Source organism: Leuciscus leuciscus (genome assembly GCF_965113295.1).
Source record: "Leuciscus leuciscus genome assembly, chromosome: 4".
Classification (NCBI taxonomy): Eukaryota; Metazoa; Chordata; class Actinopteri; order Cypriniformes; family Leuciscidae; genus Leuciscus; species Leuciscus leuciscus.
The window spans coordinates 20675712-20700207 of record NC_138728.1 but is presented as its reverse complement, the minus strand read 5'-3'; the positions used below and the strand labels follow the sequence as shown (position 1 = coordinate 20700207).

Sequence of the window (24496 nt, the reverse complement as noted above, 5' to 3'; positions counted from 1 at the left end):
CAAAGTTCTTCCATCGGCATTGTAGCGACAATGGGTATGAACCAAACACAGACTAATCTTCATCCAGAATATTAATTCAAACTCTCGATGAACCAAGAGGAAGATTTGGTCAGGACTTCGTATCCTCATCCATCTTGTCACAGGATCCAGGCGCCGACCGGTCTGGCTATTTAAAAGAGCCCCCAGCACTAACACATAACTGGTCAAATGCTAGCTTTGTTGCCAAATTACTGATTGGTTAAGAGAAAGACAGAGACCAAGGTCTGACACAAGAGTCCTCACATTCCAGATTCAACTTAGAAAACCGAAAGCCATGAATCATTCACAGTCTCCAGGAAGTCTGCGGACCAACGACTTTTATTGGTCAACTTCGATAGTTTGCAAGACGGATCGATACCAGCAGATGTTGTTTTCCCCCACAACATTCCTGACCCCTTCCCCCTTTAAGACCTCTGAATGAACAAACAGAGTCCGTTTCTCTCTAAACCAGAAAACTGAGATTTTTCCTACAGTATACATAAAACTCGTTCAAGAACAATTTTCAATGGACTTACAATCAAACATCATGCAACTACATAACTCTATTTTGTGTCTGCAACTTATATGTGTGTTTAATATGCTTAGATACCATATAACTCATGTAATGTTATAACTGTTAGATGTTTGAATGAAAGTATGTTGTGTTTCATATCAGTATGATCCTATGCTCTTGATTCAAAAGATGGCTTGATTGAAATCTGTGTAAAATGTTTCGTATTCTTATAATACTGATCATGTCTAAACTGTGGCATCTGTTCTCTCTGTTAGCAAGAAAACCCCCCAGATAAGATAATTTACGATCAGAACTGAAAAGAACGCCACCTCCTAAAGTTAGCCAGTGTCTAATTGGCCAGAACTCATCCTTGGAGGTTGGACAACTTTGAGTTTAAAATCTTAGACCCAAAACAAAGTTCTCTCTCTAGGCGCTCTCTCGGCTCTCCAACTCTGCTCGTTCAAAATGTTCTGATAGAGAAGAGCTCTGCTCTTCTCTCTTCGATCTGCTCTCTAACTCTAGCTCTCTGGGTTCACCCCCAAGAAACGCTCTGCTACCACTCTCAAGAGAGATGGGCAGAAAAAGGATGAAGATCTCAATCAGACGAGTAACCATGTAAACGCAGAGACAAAGAACCCAAATTAAGATCAGAAGAACGGGTTCAACAGTTTTATTCAAGCCATCTTACTACTCTCGTCTAAGTTGTCTTTTCTTTTCTAAGTTTTCCTTTATTTTCCGTTTTGAGTCTCGGTTCTAAGTTAAGTTTTGCGACAAGATTTCGAGCCACGTGTCTTCTGCAAAGCCAGCTTCAAACAAAGACTTTCATTCCGCCAGCACACCACATGACTGGCCGCCCCAGACCCAGGCACAAGGACACCAGCCAAGAACGGACCGGGAAAACCCCTTTCACGCAATACAAGGGAATCCCCAAAAGCAAAGACAAGCAAGTATTTCCAGACTAAGAGCTGAACTGGTGTATGGAGACAAATTGAATAACCTGTCTAAGAAACGATAGAAGGGTTAAATTAATGATTTAAGGTTCGTTCCAGGTCATGCCTTATAAGTGCAGAAACTTGTGATTTCATCATCTCACTCTTAAACTCACTCTTAAAACTTAATCTTTCCTTACTCTTTTTCCTTCTGCAACTCGTATGAATGTGTGTGTGTGTGTGTTTTTGTTAGATATTAGCTTTTATGTTAGTATATAATCAATAAAGTATTGTTTGTATTTGAACAAAGAGATTACTTGTGTTAATTTGCTTAATACATTTTATTGTCTTGAACTTCGATCTAAGCTACCGATGCTTTGACCCGTGATTATTTCTTAATTTATTGTTAGCTGGGGATTAATTCTTTCTTGGCCAGGAAGATATTATATTTCCTAGAGTTAATAACTGTTTATGCTTTCTGTTCATGGGATGAACTGATAGACTAATCATACAATTGATTCTGCTACAGTAAATTCTGAAAATAATTAAAAATAATTAAAATATTAATTATTGATCATAATCCGTTATGAATAATAATTAATTATATTTATACGTGGGCGTATAAACGCTGCAGCATATTAGAGGACATGACTTGGTCATATAGCTCACTTGCAATACTCAAGTCAGTTGTGACTGTTTCTTTGGTATCGGGAACTTCCTCATCTGGCTCAGTATCAGCGGCAGGCGTCATCTCAACTGGAGGTTGTTCTACTGTGTCTTTGGTTGGTAGTGGCACATTGTAAGCATCAGCCAGCAACATGGTGTTAAGTGTGGCATCCACTAGCATGTGACCACGAACTGCCCTGTACACAGCCTTGCCAGACATCATGTGGCACACTGTATTTCCAGCATACACCACCTCTAGTAGCTCCTCCAGTCCAGACCCTGCCATTAAATGTCCAATGCTACCCAAGAAGCTCATTTGCGTGTGAAATCCCCCAAGCCTGAGGACTATTCGCTTGAGTTCATTGTTGCTTGGCTGAGACTGGATAATGGTCAAGGCTTTCCAGAAAAGGGGTTGGTCAACGTCAGAACAGGGGTCACATCATACTGCAGAGCTTGAGTTGCCACAAACCTCAATGTTGAGTATATGCAGGATTCCTCACTGGGATCAAGATGGCATGTTACTGAGGCTCTCCCAGGGTGTTCACCTAGATGTAGCATTTGCATCATACCAGACCATGATGGCCTTTGAGAGTGAAGGGGTAGGGATGTCTTCCACAAAACATCCAGCTGTGATGTTTTGTTATCTGCTGGCAACAGAGCCAGTGGCTGATACACAATAGGTTCACGTATAGACCTTGAACCTATACAATCTTAAAGTACTGAATGTTTATGTGACCAACCGCAGCAATATCTGCAGCAGTCACTTGGATCTTTGGAACAGGTTTGTTTTGTTGCATTCCTGGTGTAATACAAGCTATTATACCCATTCCATGGAACGTCCCAGTACCATCAATGGTTGCCACATTGTGGTCGACGTTGTCTGCAACATATTGTATATGATGCTCTTCTGTGAATCCAGGGATCTCAGTCCCTTGTGCCACTGCTGCACTCTGTTCATATTTCATCACATCTGCACAGGAACAGGCAAAACCATGCTCATGGAGTGTGTTTACCAAAAAGCGTGACGCAAAATGGTGATGCATCTGGACCCCTAGGCCAAGCTGAAGAGGTGCAATCATCATCCTTGGTCTTACTGCTTGCATGATGGACTGTCCGATTGATGCAACCTTTGAATCAATGTTTTTACCAGCAAACATATTCCTCAGTAGAACTTGTAGTGACTCTGGATAGGAATCGTTTAGGACTTCCATGAATTTGACATCACTTCCAATTAACTTTGCAGCGGTTTTAATTATATTCAGCTTCTCGCCTTCTGGATTCTTAGATTTTTGTTGCTTGTGAAATTCATGAATAATTTAGTGGGCTGTGTCTCGCAAAGTGACCACACATTGATTTTCCAGGCCAGTCATTATTACTCTATCTCCAAAGTGTTCCTTTATTTTAATTTTCATCCACTTTGCACAATATGGTTCACAACCTGTGTCTTGCAAGTACTCTGTCATCTTTACCATAAAGTCTTGAATAGTCATTTGTTCATCATCGTATTCTTCTAAAAAGTTTGCCACCTTTAGGAATGCTGTTGTTCTTTCATAATCTTCAGGTCTTCCGACTTTGAATCTTTTGGGTTTGTTGCCAGGGTTTGCAGAGAATTGACTCGGTATATTCTTCATATTTCAAAAGTTAGTGTTGCATATGTTGTGGTACATTGCATCGGCTGCATGAAGGTCATGAAGGTATGATATTCTCCCCAAAACTGTATCCGACCATTCATCGTTCCTTAAGTGGCAAACCTGCACAATCATTTCCTGGAAGTCTCCTGTTCTTACTGGGTAGATATCAATTTTCTCTCTCTGCTTATTTTTCTTATCTATTTCAGTTGGTTGTCCACAGAACAAGCATGCTCTTGAAAATTGAAGTTCGGTTCTGAGCGGAGATTATGTTCGATTTGTGGTTGTTGCAAAGATGGTATTACATTATCACGTACAATATTTTCTGCTTTACAATAGCTGCGGCGGCATTCGATGTGTACTTTGTCTCCAGGAATTGTCACTAAGCTACTTCCACGTTGAGCACTGGCACGGTTCACACCATTTCTGCCTTTTGCTCGTAGAACAACCGATGTGTTTTCATCACTGAATGAAAAAGAAAAGAAAACAGTGTTGTCTAGCAATGAAATGAGGCCCAATAGAATTTGTTAGTTTGTTCAGTAGACTATGACGATGCTACTTCAAGATGAAAAGTAGTGTTGGCCTTAAGCAAAATGTGTCTACAGTAAAATAGTTAAAAAGGAGTTGGTAACTTAAAATTTTCAGATTGGGTTTCTAGCCTAGATATTGCTGTTGCTAGCTTCTCATAACACTGCAAAACTACTTTACAAACGGCAGGGCCGCGGGAAGAGGTTTTAGGTTGGGGGTGCTGATTTTTTTTTTTTTTTTGGGGGGGGGGGGGGATAGGGGCGTCACCACTTTTGAATAAGAAACAATATCAAGACTATAAAACTCCTCAAAAAAAGCGCACACACTCAAACCTGACTGCACATCACATTTTTGACTTTATTGATTCTGCTTTTATTCCGGAGTCCCTTTTATTTTATTGCTCCGGAGTCGCATATCAGTCACAAAATGCGCCACGGGGAAGAAAAAAACATCTATAGCCTAAGTCGCACTGGACTAAGTCGCATTTTTTTTTAAATTTATTTCTCAAAAAATAAAAAATAAAATGTTACAGACAGTTCTCCGTTACGGACGTGAGCGCTCTAAAGCGGCACTAAAATAATGTTTTAAAACTTTCACAGAGACCTCAAACTGAAAGCACAAAGCCTGTCTTTAAATTTAATTTCGTTTTGTATTAATTGTATCTTAATTTTAATCGATGTTTCATCAACAAATTGTCTGGATTTAATAAGAAGTAGCCTAAATATAGGCTATTAGAAAATAAATAATCAGGATACGGAGGCGCTGGCGAACCTGGAGCTCGTCTCATAATGAAACTCAGCGTAGGCCTATAAGGTAGGCTAGCCTATTGCCTCACAGACCGAGACATATAGATAGCTTGAAATGTCTACTTTTAAGCAGAACAATTCAAAACGAAAGAAAACAGACTGCGCTGCTTATGTAATTCGTATGAAATGTGCATTTCTCTCTGGCGCTGCGAAGATCGCGAGTCGTCAACTTCACATGTCTAGCCGACACTGACATAAAAAATAACTGTTTTATTAGTAAACAATTAAAATGTCTCCTGCTATATTTTACATATTTGCCTGTTCCTTACAAAACACTGACAGTGGGGTTTTTGACGGGTTTTTTTTGTTTGTTTTTTGAGCAGCTGCGGACAAATTCTTTCGACACACACACACACACACACACACACACACACACACACACACACACACACACACACACACACACACACACACACACACACACACACACACACACAATATTACGTAACACTCTGCGCTTATGTTTTAAAAAGATAATTTAACATATAAATAACAATTTTTAAATAGCCCACTTAAAGTGTTTATTACAAATAAATGACTAAATGCTAAAAATGTATACATTTTAATGAACAAACATATGCGTTGCATTTACAATTCTGTGAAAACAGGGGGTGCTGCAGCACCCCCAGCACCCCCACTTCCCGCGGCCCTGACAAACGGTGGAAGCCTGATGTGTGGCCCGCCTGGTCTGAAATACTTGAAGCAGTTTTGGTGTCTGGCAAAATTATTTTAAAGAGCTGGAATGTCTGGAAAGTGTGTCTATCTGGTTTTTCATCTGTCTTCTGTGTGAGAGTGAAACGTTTAGTTGGCTATTCTGACTTTCTTCTGATGTTATCTGTGGGGGAATGTCATTAGGTAAGGCTTGTTCGCAAAAAAAAAAAGAAAAAAAAGAATTTAGAAAGCAACTGGAGGCAAGATTGTGCAATCAATTCTTAAGGTCAATATAAGTGACCCAGGTAAGTGTGGCAAGTGACTTCAAATTTATCGTGTTTATGCATAGGTTAAATTACTGAATGGACATAAATGTGTTCGTTATTTGGCCCCTGTTTTTTCTACTTGTGACCTTATGGCTTCTTGGCCATAAGTCAATTAGGCCTAGTGTTGAGCTCATTTGCATATTTAAAATAGATTTTTCAAAAAAAAACTTGTAAAACAAAAATGTTACTTTTCATGTATACTTTCACTGTGTGAGGTTTGATTGAGATTGGAGTAAAGGAAAAAATAAGCCCATTAGGGTGTATTTTGGGTAGCCTATATTCGATTAGTGTATAGCTCATTTGCATATTCAAATTAATTTTCAAAGAAGCTTGTAATACAACATTTTTTACTTTTCATGGATACTTTCATTGTATAAACTTTAATTTTGATAAGAGTAAAGGGGAAAAAATTGCCCCATTGGGGTGTATTGTTGTCTGGCCTTACTGGCACACATCTTGGATTGATGAGAATTAAACATATTTCCTCAACTAGGATTTCTTAGGACTTGTAGTATGTTGTTCTGGACAGCTTATAGAAATAATCTATGCTGAAAAAAATTATTTTACAATTGTGACCCTGGACCACAAAACCAGTCTTATGGGTAATTTTTTTAAATTGAGATGTATACATCATCTGAAAGCTGAATACATAATATTTCCATTGATGTATGGTTTGTAAGGATAGGACAATATTTGGCCGAGATACAACTATTTGAAAATCTGGAATCTGAGGGTGCAGAAAAATCGAAATATTGAGAAAATCGCCTTTAAAGTTGTCCATTTCTATTGGCGATAGTGCTGCATCCATTCACAAAAATAAATGTTTTATATATTTAAAGTGGGAAATTTACAAAATATCTTCATGGAACATGATCTTTACTTAATATCCTAATGATTTTTGGCATAAAAGAAAAATCAATAATTTTGACCCATACAATGTTTTGTTGGCTATTGCCACAAATATGCCCGTGCAACATAAGACTGGTTTTGTGATCCAGGGTCACAATTAGTTCTATTTTTGGCTCCAAAATGAGTTACTTTGCCTGGACTGTCTATCAGTAAATACACTAGGTAGGCTGCACATCCGTTGTCATGTGACTAGATTAACCAGAAGGGGGCAGCACCATAACAAATAATGAGGGCAATGATGCGTGCTAAAGCACTTGCAACAAACTGAGCTTTGTCTCTCATTCATTCGGAAGATTACATCAGACACGGCCAGTTTGGGAGGGAAGGCCTTTAAAAAATAATTTGCACAGTGAAATTATGACCGTGATGCGGTGATAAAGGCGAAATGAAGCCGGTTAGCGCAGGCATCAGATTTGTTGGGGAGTTCAAGACGGTTTGCATTAGAAGTGATGGGGGGAGAAGATATCTGGATCCCGTATAAAACCCCGTGAGATTCCAACCGCTTGGTCAGACGGAACCGACCTCATCCACCACATCCTGACGGTGATTGTGAGAACATCCATCAGCAAATCAGCAGGGAATGAGGAGGAATTTGAGGCGTGCATGCATGAAAATCTGACACTGATGCACCACTGTTGGCCTCTGTAACGCCGCGTTATGGAAATAGGAGGATAACGGTATTCAAGCGGCTTTTTGCTGGCAGTGGCACCAAAATAAACCTGTCGGTCGTGAGCACGTGCTTTTGAACTAGACGTTTGTCTGATCAGACCGACGGAATGGTGTCTTTGAGATGTCACAGGAGCAGGTATATGTGGGCCACTCTGGGAGTGCTGGCGTTGTTGTGGCTCTATATCTTCCCCGTGTATAGGATTCCCAGTGACAAGGAAATGGTGGATGAGGTTCTGCGGCAGGGACAAACATGGAGCAGAAACCAAACGGGAGTAGATCTGTACAGGTATTTCCATTCGTTTAATATCACATTCATGCTTTCATTTTATTCAGTCATCTATGATGGGCAAGGCCACTTATCTGTGATGGAATTTTAAATGGCATTTTAATCTCAATTGTCTCTTTAACTGTAATTAAGTAAATGGATTGAATGCACTAAGTATCTCGTACATGTAATCTGGCTTTCATGCTGATATGAGTATTGCAGAGTGCAGACATCTCCCAGGAAAACCGATTATGAGAACGCGCATGCGCAGAGGGGGAAGATTTGTTTGAAACGTTATCTGTCCCCGCTCTGAACTCCCAGAAAGGGTGGCCATTGTGACGTCATAAATAGGTTGATTCTGTTTGGTCAATCTCATGATTGATGTATTGAATTATATTTTACAAAGAAAGCGAAGCATGGTTATTTTGCAGTGTGGCATTTAATTTCATAACCATTAGGCACATTTTTCCCTCCAAATTCTTATTACCATAATGCACAACACAAAAATATCATTCTCATGAATGGAATGCAAAAAGCTTTTGGAATGCAAAAATCTTTATTTAAAACATTTGTTGTGCTCCCTAGTTTGATTTGAACTAATTTAATAGTTTATTTAAATATAAAAAGGCTTCAGTTATGAGAAACTCCATTAGACATGGTAATTAATAGGAAAAAAAAAGTAATTATTGGGGAATGTACTTAATTGACATAAAAGTAATGTCAGAAAATAGCGTGTGCCATTTCAAAACATTCAAAAGAGAAATCTTTTCTAACAATAAATCTTTACTAACACTTTTTTTAATCAATTTAACACATCCTTGCTGAATAAAAGTATTAATTTCTTTCACAAAAAAAAAAGAAAGAGAAAAATTACTGACCCCAAACAGTTGAACGGTAGAGTTATTTTAAATTGTAATAATATTTCACAATATTGCTGTTTTTCTGTATTTTTTATCAAATAAATGCAGGCTTGATAAGCATAAGGGACTTCTTTCAAAAACATAAAAAATTATAATGTTCTGACCTGGTATATTGTGTGCGTGTCATTAGATTTTGGTTTGAAATTTATTGGGACAAGTTAACAGTTGTAAAATGATTCATGTCAGTATCGCACAGCTTTTGTTAAATTAGAAATAAATCTGTTGGTCACAATAAAAAAAAAAACGGCTGTGAAACATTACTGGAACCTGTTTGGACAGTGGATGCCAAAATGATTCATTTCAATATTCTTTTGCCTGTGTGATTTCCGTTTGTGCTTGCTTTCAATTTGGTCTTCAAATTAGTTTGTGTAATGCACAGCCATTGTTCTGCTAAATAAAAGACTTTATGCTTTCAAGAATGTGTGCTTGTTCTCAGTCAATTAGAAAGGGCATTTTCACTAGCCCTTTTCTGTTGTTCCTTCTGCTAATGTCACTTGGTTTGCTTTTTTGTCTTGTTTGGCAGGAAGCTGCTGACAGAATGCTGTGATCCAAAGAAGATGTTTGCGATTACTAAGGAGAACTCTCCAATAGGCAAAGTCTTGTGGTATGATGGGGAGATCTACCATTACCACACGGTCAACAATGAAACCTTCCCGTTATTTGTTCAGGTACCGTCTTTCATAGAAAGAAGAGCCTCCAAAAATGACTAGCTTAGAAAAGCAATGGCATATTTCTACTCGTGGTGTTTTAAATCAAAGTCCCATGTTGCTTCTAACAGTAACCTGAATTAACACAGATACAATTTGTGTTTTTTTTTCTTTTTCTTTACTATAAAATGTAGCTATGAATGTGGAAGTGTTTGGAAGAGAAGCAGTTGGTCCAGATTTTTTTTTTTTTCTTTCCACCCCCACTCTTCATGAGGCTCAGCATTGCACTCTGCCTTCTAAAAATAAACAGGCATGGGAGAGACACTCGCATGGGTCCTGATTGTACTGGGCACCATGCCGCCTTTCAGTCGCAATGTTCCTCCTACACTGTCTCAGAGCCCACACTCATTTTGGGCCAAATACACACTAAAGTTTCAGGAGTGAAAACCGCATTTAAATGCAGGATTGAATCCCTTAAATTATCATTCTGTGTGCTGAACATGACTCTCCCGAAACTGCAATGATTGTCTTTTATGTTTGTAGAGGCTGCTTCACAGAACGCGCTCGCAGTGTTACAGTGTCCACTTATTATAAGCTTTTTTGGGGTTGTTGTTTCATCTTCAGTTTATGCAGTTATTAACTCTTTCCCCACCAGCGCTTTTTTTTTTTTTTTTTTTACAGTGCATTTTTGATCATTTTCACAATTTTTATGGCCCCCAGTATATTCTGTTGTATGAATATCTGAACATGCAATATATCAAAAGAAAGAACAGACCCTTTTATTCTAGCATAATGCATTCTTTTTTTTATCAACACTTGAATGTGGTCGAGTTTCATTAAAAAAAGGCAACATTTTGAGCAAAAAGCTGAGAAAATCACTTTTTTGTCAGACTACGTCAGGATGGGATTCAGAACGATGATCCAAAACGTGGATCGAGTAGATCGAGTCCATCGACACCCTCAAATCTAGCACAGTCCTGTACCGCGTCCTTAGTCAACATTTCATTCAGTAACATTAGGCAGTTTTGATTTAGGTAGTGTTTATTGTTGATGATCGCGTTATTTTACATATGCATATGATTAATTATGCTATTGCTTGTTTCTGCGTCGTCTTCGCATGCGTTTTGATCAGGAGATTCAGTACTCTTTCAGAAGATGTGTCATAGCGCCCCCTACTGTATAACAGTGAAAACATGTAAAGCCGGAAAAATTACGTCAATGGCGGGGAAAGGGTCGCGATGTTTCGGTCTTATTTTCAACAAAGTATTTTCATTGATTTAGTTGGTATTTAGCTTTTTTCTTTGCTGATTTGCTTGCAAGATCTGGCAACGTGATTCAGGCTCAGGTGATTCATAGCACATACAGACGAGAGATGCATCTCTTATTTTATATACATATTTTAACATGCATCATTGTATCTCATCTGTCATCTCTCTCATCATACATCATTAACAATTAGTAGTTCAATTCGTACGCACTGCGCAGTAGGGCTGTACTCAACCAAAGAAAATCTTGGTCGACTGAAGTCCTGAAATTTTCGACAAAAAATCGACTAAAATCGACTAAAAATGACGGTAGAAAAAAAAAACGTTGAATTAATTAGATGCGCACTGTGCGCAGTACTTGGTAGCCTTGTTGTCCGCCTAAATGAATTATAAATAAACATAAAAAAACTAGTAGGCTATTTGCATTATATTAAATCGTTTTTGACCTAATTATTTTGCACTGAAATGAGTCTGACACTCGAGTCTGTCGGCTCTGACAGCGTTGCATCACGTGCACCTGCGCAATATCATAGCTTATGATTTCCGAAAATAGTACTATGTTGTCAACTAGTGATATCATCACAAGAACTGTTGAGGAATATGCAACATAATTTAGACAATTATTTTTGTCATATGTTATAATAAGTTATAACTGTCAGACACTATCATTTCACCGTGCATGTCCTCGCACCGAGTGAGGCTGAAAATGAGCTCAGCTTCGCTGCTGAGACACAAATAGACTATTAACTTAAAGCTTTTACTCTTAATAAACACAAAAGGCACGTCCACTTTAATAAAAAAAGAATATTTATTAAACAAACCAGATCAAGAGCAGAAACGAAATAAAGTGCATAACTGAAAAATAAAGCATCCTAGGCTCAAAACTAACACAACCAACAGCACAGCGCAATTGCGCATTAGGCTCCAAATAAAAATAAAAAAGTTAGGTTATAACACTAAAACATTGAAATATGCAAAATTCTGATATGTTCATATTGCCTACTCAAAACAGACAGGGCAAGCTAACGCAGACAAGTGAGCTTACCACTTTTAGATGATATGTCATGATTGTCGTCAAGCTGTGGAAAACTGTTGCTTGCAAACTTTGCATTCGACCTTTTTCCTGTTATCAATTTTAACAAAATGCTGCCACACTGTCGATTTCTTTGTTGTTGACATGTTAGAAGAGGACTGACTATTAAACGCTCTCACAATTAAATAAATAATATTCAGCATCAAACCTTCTATAGTTATCGCTCTTTCTTGGGTTGGGCTAATCCTAAAAAGGTGAAAACAAGGGGGGTGTTCTGAAGACAGACTGTTACAGTGAAACAAGGGTACTCTGAAAACACCCCCATTAGCAGTTAGTGCTTTCCACCTGATGAAATGAGCGCGCCTCAGCGCGGCAAAACTGATGAAATGAACGCGGCAAAAAATCGACCAATCAGAATTTTGGTCGAACCAGAACGTATCGACCAATTAATCGACTAATCGACTGGGACAGTACATCCCTACTGCGCAGAATTTTTGTAAATGCGGTTGTCACTACCTGCATTTTTTGGTTCCTTCTGTAAATAACTGAACTTTGTGTTCACAGCACAAAAGGGTGAATTGTATACCGAATTTGGCTGCAGTGTGTATGTGGCCATTGATTCACACACAAACGCGCAAAGCAATATCCTACACACACACTCAAAAGCCCCCGCCTTGTTCTAATCTAGTTACACTGTGATTATTCAATGAGATCTATGGGTAATGAGGACTTATTACTGTGGACTCAATGTCTTTTTTTTCCTCTGAATTTTCTAGTAGAATGTGTTATAAATTGGTCATTTTGTGTCCAGAAAACCCATTAAAATATTTACGCTCTACACGATGCTCACTGACAATCTCAGTATTAGGTTTCAAAAGAACAAGATTGTCAGTATACGGCAGACTTCCTGTAATTGAATTTAACCTTTTAATCTGCAGAAGAAAAAAAAACACGTAATGTGTTTATCATAGCATACGCACTTGATCATACAAGAGCTTATTTTTCCTGAGGGATTTTTGCATGAATGTTGACTAACTGGTTTCAAAGTGAATGCTATTGATTGATTGATTGATTTGATTGATTGATTGATTGATTGATTGATTGATTGATTGGCTGGTTTATTGATTGATTGTGGGATTTAAAGGTGTGATTCATCACATAATCTCGCTTAAGTCAAAATACCATATGCTTATAGTAATGTCATGTATATTTTTTTCCAATTCAAATTAGCTTTATTGGGGTGAATGTGTGAAATAGCACAATATTGCCAAAGCAATAGACATATACGAACATCTAGAATAAAAGGGGGGAAAACATATGTGTACATAATCATATTATACATAAATGTTATCACAATTAACATAAAAGACTAAGTAAATGAATACAGAGAGCAGTTATAAAGGAAAAAGAGTGTTCAGCCTTTGTCCCGCATATGATGGCAGGAGGACACATACTGCGCTGCCCGGTAGATACTTTTCTTTATCTTCCAAAATATATATAATATTGTAATAGTGCTATAAATATTATAATATATATAGTATATGTATTTGTGTCTGAGCAAATGGATATTTGTTTCAGTCAAAATTACACTCTGAATGATTATAATTCTATAAGTGTCCAGTTTTGTACTTGATTTATTGTATGTATTGGGTAAGACTCCAAACAGTAATGCATCATAATTATGACTACCGGTAAATGAGCCACTTTTCAAACCATATACCAACTGTGAGAGAGCCAATACATGATGTAGCTGCACCTCTTATTACTTCTGTATTGACACATTTATAAATAAAAAGACCCAAGCTAAAGCTCTTTTGGTTTGGACCAGTAAGAAACCTCTTAGCAATACCATAGGAACTACCCAGAAAACCTTAGCAACCACTTTGCAATACACGAATAACTACTCGGGGCACCTTAGATAGTGTATCAACTACCCACAACACTCTAACACCTGGCAAACAGCCAATTTTTTTCAGAAAATGTCAGAATCTGGTTTTGATTTGTAGATTTAAACCAAGGAAATCCTACAACTCATTTAGAATGCAGATGTCTGATGATGAGTGTTTAATTATGTATGCGTGGTGATGCTAATGGATCACCAGGGGTTTTACAAAGGGTCTTTTCATTGATTGAAATTGATTGAGGTTCACTACTCTTTGAAGTATATGAATATTGAAGTATCCTTGTTTTGAATATGTATTCATCAAAAGAAAACAATGGAAATGTAATTTGTGTGCGACTCTTTATTCTTTGACCCACTTGTGTAACTCCCACGATTTTTGTGTTGCTAGGATACACCATTGCATCTTCCTCTAAAGAAGTGTTCGGTTGTGGGCAATGGAGGGGTCCTGAAACACAGTGGTTGTGGAAATGAAATTGACCAAGCTGACTTTATCATGAGGTGAGAAGATGGTAATATTTTATTGTTCTGGACTGGCTGAATGTGTCAAATTATATAAAAAAGGAGGGGTGTAATGATACCCTCATGTCACGATTCGATGCATATCACAATACTGAACTCACAGTACGGTATTATTGCGATACTGATGTTGAAGACATGGTAAAAGGTTAACAAAAAATTTACTGTTGGTTCAAATGCTAAATTTGGTGTAACATTGGAGGTGGAAATGAATAGGCTTGGACTTGGTGCTGGAAACCCAATGCACAGGACAATGGTGACACCAAAACAAAAATATTCATGATTCTGAAGCTGAAAATACAGAATTATTTTAGACGAATATGCTTGCACTCTGTCACTGACTAGATATATTTAAAATAATGGCACTTTTTACTGGTTACATCAGACATTTGGCATTATCAGGACCCACAAATATTCCCCCATTGCATTATTATGCATTATATTCAACATTATATACCGTATAGCAGTTTAATGTAGTACTGACTAACTCTGAAAACTTGAATTTTTTTTCTCAGTAATTTTCATTTTGTGCGAACTATACATGATGCATATTGTTGATACACGTTTTTGTATTTCGATATATTGTTACTTCTCTAATATTTGCAGAACATGCATGTCAAGTTTATATATAAACATATTTGCATGTACATAGATGAGTACACAAGCTAGAGCAAAGGTGAAATGCAGAGAACCCTCTTATAATAGTAAATCTTTTATTTAATAGTACATTTCTTTATGAATGTGGTTGCAGAAAAGTAATGACTTTAACTGTTTCTTGAAAGTAGTGATGGTTTCAGCAAATTGCGTGAAGGTAGGCAGTTCGTTGAACTTCGTTCCATCTAACGCCCGTTTCACACATACTCCGTTTGCAGTGCATATGCGCAGCACGCGCTATAGTGCTTTCACATATGCTGCATTTGCAGTGCGTAACTGATCCACGGCTGTACAACAAACACATTCTCACTATTGTTATTTCAAATGGAGAAGTTATGCAGCAACTTTTATTAGAAAAAAAAAGTTTTGTCAGCATTGCGATTCTCTTTGCACACATATACACTCTTTAATGGACGTATGCACGTTTAAACACGTTAAAATTTAAACAACGTATTATTCCATGCATTACTTCTATATATATATATTAAGTTGCTCAAGCAAGTGGTCGAATATTTAACCATGTACTTATATTAAAATTGCAAACATTTTAAATTAAAACTTAAAATGGACAAAAACAGCCGACTCTCATGCCTTTTCTTTTGCATTCAAATTTTAATACAATAAATCTTGCATTTCACAAAGAACTTGTTTTTCCACCTCCACGAATGAGATGGAGAAAAAAAAACGCACAGTATGTGTGAAACGGGCGTAAGAGGAGTGAAAGGGCAGTCCTCAAGGCCAGAATCAAATCCTTGAATTTGTATTAGGCAGCTACAAGTAGACAGTGGAGTGAGAACAACTTTTTCTATATCTAGGCCAAGTTGTCTGAAGGACATGCAGAGATGGAAGCTGGGCATTGGGGTTGTCAGGTTGGAACAATAGGCATATCATCTCCACAGGAAAAGCTATGTGCCTTTTATGATAAAGCTTAGTGAGGTTGTGTATATCATGAAAAGGAGAGGGTCAAGCACTGAACCTTGAGGCACCCCAGTGATTAACTCAGACACCCCTCCTCTCCAGAAAATCTTGAAGGATCTGCCTGTGAGGTAAGACTGAAACCACTAAAGTGCCATACCTGTGATGTTCAGGTCAGAGTTGCTGGACTGGAGGATCTGGTGATTTACAGTATATAAGTCAGCAAAGCAATGAGGACAGATGACCTGGAGTTCGCTCTTGCCAGCCATTATAGAAATATATTGAAACCCAGCAGGTGGTCTTGGTGGAATGTCTGCTTTTGAAGCAAGATTGGTTATCAAATAGCTTGTTTTGTGAAAGAAAAACATAGAACTGATTAAATACCTAGGCGTTTTGATAGAAGAGGAAGGAGAGAGGGTAGTCTGTCATTTTTGTCTGCTGTAAGGTGAAGTGTTGACTTTTTTGAGTAGTGGGTTACCTGAGTCTGCTGAATTATGTCATAACCTCATCTCTCATGACTTTCAACTTTCCCTGCATGAGTGAGAGCTAGACCGTTGGAGTCTCCTGCAGAATATTGGAGAGAATCTGGTCTAAGGGATTGGAGATGAGGGAAAGAGAAGAACAGTGGTTAGTTGTGGGTCTGTGGCATAGAAAAGCGGTCACTGATGGTTGCTGAAAGAAACAAAGGAAGAGGACAGGAGAGATTGATACTTGTTCAGGTCAGCTGTGTCTCTTGATTTGGCCATTTTCTTCTCGGCAGTGCTGAGTTTGATCCGATAGTCACAGAGTATCAGTGAGCCAGGGGCTAGAGTGTGTCGCTATGTGCTAACCCAGGAGTGTCCAATCCTGCTCCTGGAGGGCCACTTTTCATGCAGTGTTTAGATTCTGAAGACTGATGCTTCTGTCATTATTTAGATGCTCATGTCCTTCCAGACCCATATATATAATCTTTTGTGGAACACAACAGGAGAAATGTAAGAATCTAACAAATAACATGCATTGATGAATCACACAAAATAAAACCTGTGACTTTCATTGCTGTATTTAATTAATAAATGTAAGACTTTGTTGTTTTTAATGGCATGTTTTATGACATAGACAGAGTAACATCACTCCCAACAACCATTTTTCTTCAATCCCTCTTCATCTCCTGTACCTCTAGATGTAACCTTCCTCCTCTGTCCAAAGAGTACACCGCTGATGTTGGTACCAGAACACACCTGGTGAGCGCAAATCCTAGCATTATTGAAAAGAGGTATGTTGTCTTCTCCTTGCTTTATTTTTTTTTGGGGGGGGGGGGGGGGGGGGGGGGGGGGGGGGGGTTATATGATTATTTAATCACAATACCAACAATTCCATATTGGATAACAATAACAATGATTTGGATTCCAAAGTGGCATACATTGGAATTGTTTAATTGAAATCGTTAGCTTTTGTTTGTTAGCTTTTTTATGATTATTATTTTAGTTTTAACATTGTATTGAAACTTTTGACATCATTAATGGGCACACATAAATCCATTTTTTCATCTCTAAAGTCAAACGTCAGAACTTTTATTTTTGTCCTTGTCCACCCGCAAGACTGTAGCTGTTTCAGTAAAATAATGCTTCACTCACTCACACACTTTTTTTCTAACTGTTCCATGTCTTGTTCAACTTATTTTTTAATTACAATGCATTCTGTTGTCTGACAGTTCATAATTCTTCTATGAAGCTATTTGTGGCTTCTGGGGAAGTCCATAGCATGCGGCAAACTGCATGACAGAATTGTCCGAAAAGGACTCTCAGTTCTCCAAACAGCCGACATGTCTTGAGGGATGGATATTGACCTTTCTTAGTGGATTATCCCTTTTACTTCTTGCATTAGCTGGCATGAGATCTCTAGTCTCAATGGCATGAGATCTCTAGTCTCAAGTGCATTGGTGTTAGTACCATTAGGGCTGGGCGATATGGCCAAAAATAATTATCACGATAATTGTTTTATATCAGTCGAAATCGATAATTATCACGATAAATGTCAAATCTTTATTTCTTTCAAGTTTAAAGGCAGATTTTTGCCCCTAAGTGAAAGTGAAAACCAGAGCATTAATTGTGGTTTTAAACTACTCTTTATTGTCAGAACACATCATGACAAACACTTGCCAAACAGGAGAAAATTTCACAAATCTGAGGTAGAACATTCAAACATTTGTAATTTTTAAAAATATCTTTATTGGAAAATTTATTTCTTAGTTTTTGCATATGCTAATGTATATTGTTTCAAGACTTGAAACTTTGTGTTTGTTGCCTGGGTTTGTGTTGCCTGACTTTGATGGCACATACAGTATCTTCAGCACAGTTTGCAGTCCAGGCTGCAATATTAATATTACATGTTTTGTCTCGAAATGCATATTTTACAGTAGTATTAGCTTGAGTTAGGATGTTAAATTTATGTTCATTAACAAAAACAGTAACATCTGTTAAAAAATGTAACAACCTCATTTTTATTTGGTTTGAGTTTTATTAAAATTAACCATTGGTCATCCAGTATCATGCATTTAGATCATGATAACCACAGATAAAACCAGGCATAGCTTATAGCACCTCACTATCATGGCAAAATGTAACTTTATGGTTTCTATGGTATTTGTATGAAAAACAGTAGCCTAAATGCATTATTAAATACTGTAATTATATTCCATTGGTCCTTTAATACATTGTCTACATTAATAATATAGCCTAATACAATTCAATAGGTATTTCCCACATTTCATGGTGCGGTTAATATTACTAGGCTAACGTTACAGTAAATCCATGGTATATTATGGGAATTTGTAGACGGAAAAGCCTTCTGACTGTATCGTTGCGCACAGTGTTTCTCCTGTTTGTCAGCGTTGTTTCATCTGCCTTTAAACTGGTTTAAATCACTGAGACATTTGCGTTCTTCGCTGAATTCAAGCGCTTCTCATTGGATCTTGTGACCGAAATTCCTTTTATTGGAGAGTATTTGTTTATCTATTTGTGTTTTGTTTGTTTCTTTGTTCTTATTGTATTGCTGACTGTTTACTCGTCTTATGTAATTGAGGACCTTTTTCTCAGTATTCAGTAACCTAGTATTCGTTTTTGCTGAATTATCGATAATTGTGAATTTTTACAGATATTAAAAATTACTCGTATTGTGAAATAAGACTTTGATCATATCGCCTACCAATAATTGTGATTTCAACATTGGATCAAAAATAATTGTGATTTATAATCTTTGATATAATCTAGCACTTTATTTATTATAACTTTTATTATTCACTCAATGCCAAAGAAATGACAGGATGTCTAAGAAGATAGCCTACAGTATAAATAAAGAGCTAAAGTTAGCCATGGCTCATGGACCGACAGTTAGATTATATCAAAAAATAAAATCCCATCAAAGAATTCATATCCATTGTGGCCACAGTGAAAATTACACAATAAAAAAAATCTTTAAATGAAACAATTAAAGGATAGTTTTCAAACATGAAACACTGGCAGGGATATTACACAAAAATGGCAAAATCCACTCTAACCAAAGTAGTGATATTATGATCTTATTAGGATCCTTTTATCTTCTTATTATCCTATATTCTATGGCTATTTTGACTTATCTTATCATTCCTCTTTTTCCTCATCAGCTTTCAGAACCTGCTTTGGTCCCGCAAATCCTTCGTAGAGAGCATGAAGGCATATGGTTCCAGCTACATCTACATACCAGCATTCTCAATGAAGCCCGGCACTGACCCCTCCCTGCGGGCGTACCATACCCTTGCAGACTCCGCCTCCAGCCAGACTGTCCTCTTTGCTAATCCAGACTTCCTTAAAAATGTTGGTCGATTTTGGAAGAACCACGGCGTCCATGGCAAACGGCTCTCCACGGGGTTGTTCTTGGTGAGCCTTGCCCTTGGCTTGTGTGAAGAGGTGACCACTTATGGTTTTTGGCCATTTTCGGTGGGGCTAAATGAGCGACCGGTCAGCCACCACTATTATGACAACATTCTCCCATCCTCGAGATTTCACGCCATGCCTGAGGAGTTCCTGCAACTCTGGCACTTGCACAAGAGCGGCACACTGCGCATGCGGGTCGGCAATTGTGAGAAAGAGGGGCAGGAGCTGAAGAGGGAAAAATAAGTGGAAGGGTTGCCAGGGGCAACTCCATTTATCCCCACAGGAACAGGACGGCCATCCTGTGATTAGCATGAGAATACTGTGGCTTGTGAAGTGATGCCTCACCCCCCAATCTGGGCCTCTCTTTGGTGTCTATTACCCCTTTTCCACCAACAAGAACCGGGTGCTGGTTCAGAGCTAGAGCTATTGCCAGTTCGGAGTTGGTTCGACTGACGAACCGGTTTGCGTTTCCACCGGCCAGAGAGCCACAACAGAGCTATATCTTACGTCACTGCATACGTATCATGTTGCCCAGCAACGCTAGCGCGGCAGCGCCAAACACAAACACACCAGACTTGTTCGAGATGCATCGGCTTCTCGCAGAACGATCAGCACATGAAATCAAAGCACTGCGAAAGCGATCAAAAAGCACAAGGAGTCGTATGATCTCCAAACACTCCCGCAGCTCTGATCGGTCCACGCTGCTCCGATGCATCTCGAACAAGGCATCAACAATAATAGACGTTGCGTTACTATGGATGCTCATGGGTTTGCGAAAATAAATCGGCATCCAAACACGGCGAATCCAACGCGTTCGTGCAGCTCGCCGTAACTTACATAGACGGATATTATAATCGAGCTGCTATTAGCTCGACTAGCTGCTATTTAAAAATGGCGGTCACAAGTTTCTCTTCAGTCTTGTTGGCCACGGTAACCCCGCCCCCAGCCTCTGACGCAAGCGGTTCTTTCTTGGCTCCGTTCTAGACCCTGCAATGATTTGGTGCTACTTAAGAACCAGTTTTACTGGTTCGGAGCTGGTGCTTTGGCGGTGGAAAAACAAAGAACCGATTTGAAACTAGGCTCTGGCTCCGAACCAGCACCAGCTCTGCCTTGGTGGAAAAGGGGTATATATGCTTGACCCTCAACTGCTACTAAAACCCTTCCCTCTTATGCCAAGGGACTGTTGAAAAAGACTTGCATGCGTACCCATCCTCATGTATGCGCTCACTGGAAGCTTGTGTTTCTGTAGAAGTACCGGGGGTGATTGGGGGAGGGGTGCATATAAATGCATCTTTTAAATGCATTTAAAAGATGCATTTAAACTGCATCTACCAGCAGTTGGACCCTTGAACCTAGGGGCTATTTGTTCACTTCATGTAAAGATAGATTAGGGAAGGGGCTGCTTCAAACAATGTCTTAAGATCTTTAAATGGGAAATCAGAAAAGGAGAGCAATGCTTTGATCGCATATTTATGTTTGTTTTGACTTGGACTGATTCTCTTGGAGTTTTGAGGAACTGGGAAAAGGAATAATGTGAAAATCGTTCTTGCAGTGTCTGAATTTATACAAATCAGTGTAAAAACAGGTTTAGCCTGTAAAAGGGAAAAAGGTATTGAATGTAAACGCTGTACAGCCAGCGTTTAAAAACCCGTTTCAAAAATCTGAAACCAGTTTAAAGTGAAGGCTGCCGGTTCATGTATTATTGTAAGTGTTTCTGATTTTATTTATTTTTAAAGTTCAATGAAACGGGACCTCTACTGAGAAACATCTTGACAGTCTAGATCGGTCGTGAGAGATTTCGTACATGTGTTTTGTCATGTTTGGATTGGGAAGTCATGGGTTGAGAGAACACGTCCAGTTTGAAGACTTCCACAACAATGGATGAAAGGCACAAATTCCATAGAAGAGGGAGTGAATGGTTCGCGTGCCAATGAAAGTGCGATAACCTTCTGGGTGACTCCTGTGGCAGCATCTTTAATTATCATTTGTGTTATATGTGTTTGGTAATCAGGCATTGATGTTACGCAGTGGTGGAATGAGCCATTGTGACGTGGTTGAAGGGGCACCAATCATACGATAAACGTTTTTTTGCCTGCCAAGGTGCTGGACACCTGGTTTGGAACATGTAAATAGTCAATCACCAGTTTTGTTACGGTTTCCACAAGAATCATGAGTTCTCTGAATGTAATGGTAGCCATTTTGTGGTCTGCCCAGTAACTTGTTTCCTTGACTTTATTAATAGGCGTGTGTGTGTGTGTGTGTGTGTGTGTGTGTGTGTGTGTGTGTGTGTGTGTGTGTGTGTGTGTGTGTGTGTGTGTGTGTGTGTGTGTGTGTGTGTGTGCGCGCGTGTGCGTGTGCGTGTGTGTGTGTTAAACTGCACACAGGGAATTAGGTTTAAATCTTGTAGGTGCTAGCTGTAATGCATGCACTCCAGGTTAGTCTGAATATACATCACTGACAGACAGTTGTAGGAAATATGCACTATAATGTATAAAGCCAGAAACCTCAGTACCAAAAATGAATATTCTTTCATCAATTACCCCTAAGACTTTTGTTTATCTTCAAAGCACAGAAGTTTTTTTTATGAAACCTGAGAGATTTCATGAAGTCTAAGGAAAAACTTGAATGGACTTTCAGAGGGAATCTTCCACTTTGACGCTTTAAAATATTCACAGAGATCGTTAAAGCAATCAAGTGGTTTAATCCAAGTCTACTAAAGACGCACAATTGCTTCATATAATTTTATTTAGGCTTTTATTCATTTATGAACATTGCTTGGAACATGGCAAATATGATAAACGGAAACTCAATGGTACTTTCTTGACACCTGAGAACAAACCTCATTGGTTATCGCTTGGACCTTTTTAAATAGTTTGGTGTACTTTGGTAGCCCAAGTTTTGGACTTTCAATGAAGAGACCGAAATCTCTCAGGTTTGTCTTAAGGGTTTGTAACGACATGAAGTGTGTAAATGATATAATTTACTGTTTTTTTCCTCTTAAAGGGGACAATGGAGTTGCCTTTAAATGTTTCTGCCATCTAAAGAAGGTGTGTTAGCATTCAGATAGCTAGCTGTAAACATGTCGTCAGTTTAACGAACTTGGTTTGTGAGATTTTCTTCAAACTGTTGTTCCATCATCTAATTCTACAGTCAGTTTTCTAAATGTAGAATTAGAAAACTTGCGCTATGGCTCCTTCTGTGGCAAAAAAAGTGGACTTGGAACTGATTATGAAATGCGTTGACATTTTTAGCTAGAAGTGGTTGTGTACACATTCTTGTGTAGACTGTTTTGTGCATTAATGTATCTAAGTTGGCCTAGACCTACTGCAGGCTATTTAATCGTTGACAAAAAACAACCAGGTCACATTTCACCCCAATGAAAAGAAAAAAACTGACAATTTAACAATTTTCCCTGATATTCTTATTATCTTAATGTGTTTGGGGAATAAATGACAAAGGAACGGATGTACAACAAATAATGCTGCATAAATACATAATTGTGTACTTCCAGAAGTATTGATTGTCATTAAAAAGGCCATTTTTTTTCTTTAGATTTTGGGGTGAATGTGACCAGGAGTGTTTTTAACTGAGGTTTGCCCTGATAGCAAAGGAAATGTGTGCCGTCATTTGAGTATCTTGAGTATTGAGAAATTATCATTACCATATTTTCACACTTTAAGCCAATGAGTGCCTTTATCAGTATTAAAAAAGGCCAAGGACATAATTTTTATCAAGGACAAGTTTTGAGTCTAAGGATTATTTATTTTATTCCCCCAAACTCAAACTTAACCTCAGTTGTTTTTTTGGGGTTTTTTTTCAAAGGCTGATGTGTAACAATGCAGAAAGACTTATAATTTATGATGAGTGAAGTTAAATTCCTGGATGGAAGTTTCACATTATCTTAGCATGCGGTTGTTGAAGGACCAACATACTGTACATTACTGTAATTTTTTTAACATTGCTTAATTGGCATAAATCCACATCTTTATCGTACATGAAGCTTAAGAAAGTGTTAAATGCTGGAGCTGATGATTATCTTAATTTTTTTCCAACTTTTTGTGCTGTTCAGTTTTGTGAAAGAGTGAGGTTGTAGTTTGTAAGTAGGCATGCACGACTGTGATATGTAATTGGTTTTTGAAGCTGATTTTGACTGAGAAACTCACTAACTATTATGTATTTTAAGTTTTGCCCTGTGAGCCATATGAGGGTGTGTGCCCTGCTGAAACTGAGCTTACCTCAACTGTTTTATTCACTTAAATTCATTGATGAAACTCATGGGAGCCTGGATCTTAGGTATTTAAGTACATTTTACTCCGCTAAGTTGTAAATGTGTCCTATCATGTCAATTCCTGGCTCAAGCAGTTGGGTAATGGTTTTTGTACTTGAGCATGTAACAATCTAACAGGAACGGGGCTAAACGTTGTTTACGGTCCACATGAGTTATGCCAATATTGAAAAACAATTGTGTTAAAAGTAAGCAAATGCTGCTTTCAAACAATAAAGACGTCCTGTCAACTCATCTGCTGCAGTGTGTGTCAATTGTATCTATATTAATTTAGATTTGTGTGTTGAAATGTTGTATATAATATTGGATTTCCTTTCAGTACATGTGCTTCACAAGACTGACCGCCCGGCGCCTATCTAAACACCCATTTCCTGTCCAATACATTTTTAATGTCAGGGCCCAACTGTCTTCTTGGAGATGGCCAACGGTGTTATTTGTTGAGAGAGAGAAATGAAGTTAGTTAGTTAGTTAGTTAGTTAGTTAGTTAGTTAGTTAGTTAGTTAGTTAGTTAGTTAGTTTTTTTCCAAAATATTGAACCTGGAAAATTCTCCTTTAT

The 24496-nt window shown here is 38.2% G+C and overlaps 1 protein-coding gene across 1 annotated transcript; it reads left to right on the top strand.

Annotated features, from left to right (window-relative positions):
- Positions 1-7234: 7234 nt before the first annotated feature.
- On the top strand, positions 7235-24174 carry st8sia1 (ST8 alpha-N-acetyl-neuraminide alpha-2,8-sialyltransferase 1). The gene is made up of 6 exons (XM_082167451.1): positions 7235-7930; positions 9353-9497; positions 14066-14175; positions 16925-17017; positions 19406-20023; positions 20778-24174. The coding sequence occupies exons 1-5, from the start codon at positions 7752-7754 to the stop codon at positions 19896-19898; spliced, it is 1020 nt and encodes a 339-aa protein (XP_082023577.1). The 5' UTR covers positions 7235-7751; the 3' UTR covers positions 19899-20023; positions 20778-24174.
- Positions 24175-24496: the final 322 nt, after the last annotated feature.

Coding starts and splice junctions, on each gene's coding strand:
- st8sia1 (XM_082167451.1), top strand. CDS start 7,752: ATGGTGTCTTTGAGATGTCACAGGAGCAGGTATATGTGGGCCACTCTG. Junction 7,931..9,352: donor ACGGGAGTAGATCTGTACAG/GTATTTCCATTC, acceptor CTTGTTTGGCAG/GAAGCTGCTGACAGAATGCT. Junction 9,498..14,065: donor CCTTCCCGTTATTTGTTCAG/GTACCGTCTTTC, acceptor TTGTGTTGCTAG/GATACACCATTGCATCTTCC.